Source organism: Stomoxys calcitrans, chromosome 1, assembly GCF_963082655.1.
Source record: "Stomoxys calcitrans chromosome 1, idStoCalc2.1, whole genome shotgun sequence".
In the NCBI taxonomy this organism is placed as follows: Eukaryota; Metazoa; Arthropoda; class Insecta; order Diptera; family Muscidae; genus Stomoxys; species Stomoxys calcitrans.
Window position 1 is genome coordinate 69,497,333 of NC_081552.1, and position 7,451 is coordinate 69,504,783.

General features: G+C 40.5%; 1 protein-coding gene across 1 annotated transcript; it reads right to left on the bottom strand.

The window, feature by feature from the left end:
- Positions 1-616: 616 nt before the first annotated feature.
- LOC131995995 (uncharacterized) lies at positions 617-1,153 on the bottom strand. The gene has a single exon (XM_059365394.1). The coding sequence runs from the start codon at positions 1,151-1,153 to the stop codon at positions 617-619; it is 537 nt and encodes a 178-aa protein (XP_059221377.1).
- Between the last annotated feature and the right edge of the window lie 6,298 nt (positions 1,154-7,451).

Below are 7,451 nucleotides of genomic sequence, written 5' to 3' on the forward strand. Positions count from 1 at the left end.
CTTTACTCCTTCGGAAGTTAGCGTGCTTTCGACAGACAGACGGACGGACGGACGGACAGACGGACGGACGGACAGACGGACGGACATGGCTAGATCGACATAAAATGTCACGACGATCAAGAATATATATACTTTATGGGGTCTCAGACGAATATTTCGAGTAGTTACAAACACACACCACAACTCAGGCGCCAAGCATCCTAAACAAACCCTGATAACATGCACATATGCTAATCAAATGCTTATCGCTCAAATCCCTGTGTGCGCCTGGTAATCCCAAAGTATTTTATTACCTATACCCTTCATCTGGATAACGCATGCTTATCAGTTTCAAACATGCGCGCTGTCAACATTTTATTATACCTGAAATGCTCATGCGAAGATAGTCCCATGAATGTATGCCCTTAATATAGCATATTGAGATTGAAATTTCCCTTATCCATGAATTTCCAATATAAAACAATTTACGGCCACACAGCACCTAAAAAACATGTTTAGAAATCTAAACATTCTGCGGGCGGCCAAAACTTATTATAAAAAATATTCCTACTCATTCGAATAAACTTTAAAATGGACTGTAAGTTAAACATTAAGCGGGCGGCAAACGACAACTATTTTATTCCTTCTTAGGCTTCCTTCGAGGTACTTTGCAAATATATGTCTGCACCACCTCTCCGTCAGCTTCTTCATCACCATTACCGAATATCTCCAGCGGACATAACTTTTGTATGGGCCGCTTTAAACACCCGTTCTGCACTTTAACTGTTGCGACTCGAACCTTCTCGTCTTTGCCTTTATTTACTTCTTCTACATTTCCCAACGGCCACCTTCCAGGAGCGGTAGCCTCGTCTTTTACAATAACCATCTGCCCAACCTTGACATTTGGTAACGATGTTTTCCATTTGCTTCTTTGCTGGAGACTGCTCAAATAGTCATTGCGCCAAAGCTTCCAGAAATCGGTCCGCATTTTCTGAATAATTTTCCACCAGTCTAGTGAACCAAGCTTATTCTGTATGCTTCTTTCTGGAATATCTAGCAACGGCCTTCCAACTAGAAAATGTCCTGGTGTTAATATCTCGCAGTTATCATCACTGGCTGAGCACAGGGAACGAGAGTTTAACACAGCTTCTATTTGCGATAGGAAAGTTGCCATTTCTTCATATGTTAATTTCATTTCACCAATCACCCGTCTCAAGTGATGCTTCACCGACTTCAACGCCGCCTCCCACAATCCTCCGAAGTGAGGAGCTCCCGGCGGAATAAAATGCCACTGCACTCATTCAGATGCTATTGTACTTGCTACATCAGAGTTCTGTTGTACCGCTTTCATAAATTCCTCATCGAGATGCCTTGCCGCTCCAATTAAATTTGTACCATTATCCGAATACATATGGCTACTTTTTCCTCTTCTGCTGAAAAATCGTCTAAGCGCAGCCAAAAATGCTTCTGTTGTAAGATCGCTGACTGCCTCCAAATGTATTGCCTTGGTTGCCATACAGACAAATACAGCGATGTATCCTTTATAAGCACGTTGTCCTCTTCCTTTTGATAACTTCATCTGGATGGGTTCTGCATAATCAATGCCAAAGGGATGGTCAAATGGATGAGACACACAAACTCTACTCTCTGGCAGGTTTCCCATTAGTTGACCAGCAGTTTGTCGCTTGTAACGCGCACATTTGACGCATAACCGAACTGCTTTCTTTACTGCATTCTTGGCGCCAATCATCCAATATTTGTTACGCAGCACATTTTCCATTACTTTCGCGCCACTGTGTAGCGTTTCTTTTTGTATGCCGGTAATTAGACGATCCACCAGACATCCTTTTCCCAGTAAAATCGCATGCTTCCTGTTGTAGCTTAAATAGGAATTCTCTAGCCTGCCTCCAACTCGTAACACTCCATCTTGCTTCTCGTTTATATTTCGCTTCCATTTCTCAAACACGAAATCTCAAACGAAAACTGATTTGCTTGTACGCTCGTAATTATTCATCGCTCTGCCTTGTCTATTTCTTCTGCAGTTAATTCATTTCCTTTTGGCTTCCGTTGAGCTCGTTCAATAAATCTTCGCACATATGCTACAATTCTTAAGAGTTTTTTGTAATTAACTGCATGATGACATTGTCTTCCTGTTTATTTTCCTTTATAACTCCAATAAAAGGTTGAACCATTGAACTGGGCCAATTTTCCTTCTCCTGCAGCCAGTGTGGACCACTCCACCATAAATCGTCTTCTTTTAGCAGCTTCGGTTTCATCCCTCTTGATGCGGCATCAGCTGGATTCTCTTTAGATCGTACATGACCCCATGTAGCACTTGGAACAGCCTTTTTTATTTCTTCTACTCTAACTCGAACAAATTTGTCCTTAACCGCTTCAGATTTTGTAATCCATGATAGTGCAATAGTTGAATCGCTCCATAAATATTTCTTTTGCTTTTGTTTAATTAATTTTTCCACACTAAGCATCAATTTCGCCAGCTTTGGCAAAGTTTTCCTATTTTTAACTGGGTTTACTTTTGATTTTGCTGCTACCAACGTTATTTTAGTTGAGGCTCGAATGTAAATTACTGCAGCAAAAGCCTTTTTCGATGCATCTGCAAACCCATGTAATTCGACTTCCATCGATGATGAAGTAGCTAACCAACGAGATATTTTTATGTTTCCTAAGCCAGGCAATGTCTTCATAATGGCATTCCATTCTTTTTTCATCTCAGCGTTTAACTCGACGTCCCATTGCAAATCCATCACCAATAGCCTCTGGATGAATAGCTTGGCTAGCATTGTTACAGGCGCCAGCCAACCCAAGGGATCAAATATTTTGGCCAGTGTAGATAGCGCCTTTCGCTTCGTTAGGGTTTTGTCTTCACTGATCTGAAAATAAAAAGCAAAATTATCCGTATGGGGATCCCATTGAACACCCTACGTCTTCATCATTTCGCCTTCCTCAATCCTAACTACTTGATTGTCGCCCACATCTGGTATTGCCTCTAGTATTCTCTGCTCGTTGGACATCCATTTGCGCAGCTTGAATCCAAACTTATCCAATTGCTGGCTGATGTCCTGATAAATTTTGAAGCATTCCTGCACTGAATCAGCTCCAGTCATCAAATCATCCATGTAGAAGTCACCCTGAATGATGGCTTGAATCTTTGGATTCCGCTTGCTGCACTCTTTCCCGATTTCAATCAGGGCTCGTTTCGCCAGAAATGGAGCACATGCAGTCCCGTAGGTGACTGTTGTTAGAACAAACTCTTTAATCGGCATCTGTTGATTTTCCGTACATCTTCTCCACATCCACCTTTATCTCTTGAGACCTTTTTCATATGTCCCATATCCAAATATTCTTTCATAAATGCACAGTATTCTTTTTTCAAATTTGCATCTCTTTCCACTTTTTTTTTGAGATTTAAAAAACGTGCTAAGGCCACTTTTCTTGAATCACCTAACTCGGTGTCCTCCTTGAATGGTAATCTCACCACCAATCTGTTGTCCTCATTTATTTGTGTTGACGTAGTAAAGAGCTGCTCGCATTTATCTTCCTTAGAGTCGTCATCTTCACTCACTTCCTCCATTTCCCAAAACCTTTCCAGCTATTTTGTTACCGCCATCACAATATTTCCAGATTCATGTCCGCAAACGCTGCCACAGATAATGAGCCCAAGGGATGTTTCTTGTCCAGGTAAAGAACCAATCTTGACTACACCATTCTGGATAATTTCATGATAAAGATCTCCACAAGTCAATCCTATCAGACTTATCCCTAGCCATCCACACTGACGTCCAGGTTTTTATCAGGTTTCGCTGACGATAATGTTGACAACACCATAGCATCTATCACGTGAACTGCATCGCTCTGGAACCGCGGTTTTATTTCAATTTGAATTATTGATTTCGATCTGCTGACTGTTGTAAAGGGTGATTTTTTTGAGGTTAGGATTTTCATGCATTAGTATTTGACAGATCACGTGGGATTTCACACATGGTGTCAAAGAGAAAGATGCTCAGTATGCTTTGACATTTCATCATGAATAGACTTACTAACGAGCAACGCTTGCAAATCATTGAATTTTATTACCAAAATCAGTGTTCGGTTCGAAATGTGTTCATTCACCGTAACGTTGCGTCCAACAGCATCTTTGAATAAATACGGTCCAATGATTCCACCAGCGTACAAACCACACCAAACAGTGCATTTTTCGGGATGCATGGGCAGTTCTTGAACGGCTTCTGGTTGCTCTTCACTCCAAATGCGGCAATTTTGCTTATTTACGTAGCCATTCAACCAGAAATGAGCCTCATCGCTGAACGGTGAATGAACACATTTCGAACCGAACACTGATTTTGGTAATAAAATTCAATGATTTGCAAGCGTTGCTCGTTAGTAAGTCTATTCATGATGAAATGTCAAAGCATACTGAGCATCTTTCTCTTTGACACCATGTCTGAAATCCCACGTGATCTGTCAAATACTAATGCATGAAAATCCTAACCTCAAAAAAATCACCCTTTATTACGAAGACCAACTAAATCCGTAATTAGCTTTTTCCTGGGTAATCTCGATATTTGAGCTGCCTCTTCCGATATAGACGTACGTTGAGAACCTTGATCAATTAGGGCTCTCATCAAAATTTGTTCGCCACATGCAGACTTCACTTGTACCTGTGCTGTTACCAATAAAGTAACCGCATTGCCTTCCATGGTTAGCTGGGTTCTGGCGTTTGATTTTGAAGCTCCATGCGCTTTATTTCCCTCGACGTGAAGCATTGTACCGCCGCACTTTTCGCACTTTGAATTAAATTTGAAACACTTCTTTTCTGCCGTGTGATTCAAACACACTTTGCAAATGTTCATTTTTTCAGCCCACGCTCCTTTTTCGGTTGCTTGAAGTTTTCCAAACTTATGGCACTCTTTTAACACATGTCCTGTTAACTGACAAAATGTGCACACTCGTTGCGATGCTTGATATGAGTGTGCTGGTCTTGCTTTTTGGCTTTTACTATCTTTTTTGACGCTAACAGCTTCTAAGGTTAAGTACTGCTGCTCCAGAAAAGACAGCACATCCATTAGTCTCTGCACCTCTTTTGATTTCTGCACCCACTGCTCATATTTCAGCAAACCTTCCTTATCCAATTTTCTGATAAGGATCCTAGCAATGAACGGATTTGCCTCATCTACCGGCATTCCCATTGCCTTTAGCGCATGTAACGCTTCTGTAGCCGTTTCCAATAGCTTTTTTATGCTGTTGTCATATTGCATATTTATTGTCCTGTCAAACAGCGTACAGAATAGCAGTCGTTTGTTGTCGTATCTCTGCTCCAGTATTTTCCATGCAGCACTATAATTTTCTCCTGTCACTTGGAGATGCTGTATTAATCGCGCACCATCGCCTTTTACTACGCTTCTAAGCCGATAAAATTTCTCGACTTCTGACAGTCTTCTGTCATCCTCTACCAATTTGGTGAATATTTCCTTGAAAGAATTCCAATCAAAAATCTGCCCACTGAATATGGGCATTTTCAACTCTTCTAGTCGAGTTAAATTCGATGATCCTGTATTATCTATGTTTTGCACACGTTCATCAATTTTGCACGCTAACTCCAAATACTCTCCATTGAGTTCCTCAAACTTTTCAGTCAAGTCTTCTTCGTATTTGCTCTCATTAATCATCTCTACTATTGACCGTTTGTATCCAATATCCGTTTTTTATACCCACCACCGGAGGATGGGGGTATATTCATTTTGTCATTCCGTTTGCAACACATCGAAATATCCATTTCCGACCCTATAAAGTATATATATTCTTGATCAGCGTAAAAATCAAAGACGATCTAGCCATGTCTGTCCGTCAGTCTGTTGAAATCACGCTACAGGCTTTAAAAATAGAGATATTGAGCTGAAATTTTGCACGGATTCTTTTTTTGTCCATAAGCTGGATAAGTTCGAAGATGGGCTATATCGGACTATATCTTGATATAGCCCCCATATAGACCGATCCGCCGATTTAGGGTCTTAGGCCCATAAAAGCCGCATTTATTATCCGATTTTGTTGAAATTTGGGACACTGAGATGTGTTAGTCCCTTTGACATATTTCTTCATTTTGGTCCAGATCGGTTCAAATTTGGATATAGCTGCCATATAGACCGATTTCTTGATTTATGGTTTTGGGCCCATAAAATGCTCATTTATTGCCCGATGTCCCCGAAATTTGGAACAGTGAGTTAAGTTAAGCCCCTTGACATACGTCTGCAATATCGCACAGATCGGTCCAGATTTGGACATAGCTGCCATATAGACCGATATCTAGGTTTTAGGTTTTGGGGCCATAAAAGACGCATTTATTGTCCGATGTCGCTGAAATTTGAGACAGTGAGTTTGGTTAGGTTCTTCGACGTCCTTCTTAAATTTTGCCCAGATCAGTCTAGATTTGAATATAGCTGCCATATAGACCGATCTCTGGATTCAAGCTTTAGGGCCCATAAAAGAGGCATTTATTGTCCGATTTCGCCGAAATTTGGGACAGTGCTTAGTGTTAGGCTCTTCGTCATGTTTATGCAACTTGGCCCAAATCGGTCCAGATTTGGATATAGCTGCCATGTAGACCGATATCTCGATTTAAAGTCTTGGCCCCATAAAAGGCGCATTTATAATCCGATTTCACTGAAATTTGACACAATGACTTATGTTCGGCTTTTCGACATCCGTGTCGTATATAGTTCAGATCGGTATGAGGTATATGAGTATAAGGTATGAAATTTTCACCGAATTTTGATGAAAGGTGGTTTACATATATAACCGAGGTGGTGGGTATCCAAAGTTCGGCCCGGCCGAACTTAACGCCTTTTTACTTGTTTTTTTTTTTTTTAAGTTGTTTATTTTCAAAAATTTTTTATATTAACAAGGTTGATACTATTAATAAACAAAAAAAGACTTATTTAAACCAGTAAAAACGTGCTAAGTTCGGCCGGGCCGAATCTTATATACCCTCCACCATGGATCGCATTTGTCAAGTTCTTTTCCCGGCATCTCTTCTTAGGCAAAAAAGGATATAAGAAAAGATTTGCTCTGCTATTAGAGCGATATCAAGATATGGTGCGGTTAGCACCACAATTAAATTATATGTTGGAGACCTGTGTAAAATGTCAGCCAATTCGAATAAGAATTGCGTCCTTTTGGGGGCTCAAGAAGTAAAATAGAGAGATCGATTTATATGGGAGCTGTATCTGGCTATAAACCGATTCAGATCATAATAAACACGTATGTTGATGGTCATGAGAGGATCCGTAGTACAAAATCTCAGGCAAATCGGATAATAATTGCGCCCTCTAAAGGCTCAAGAAGTCAAGATCCCAGATCGGTTTATATGGCAGCTATATCAGGTTATGAACCGATTTGAACCTTCTTTGACACAGTTGTTGAAAGTAAGAATAAAATACTTCATGAAAATTTTTAAC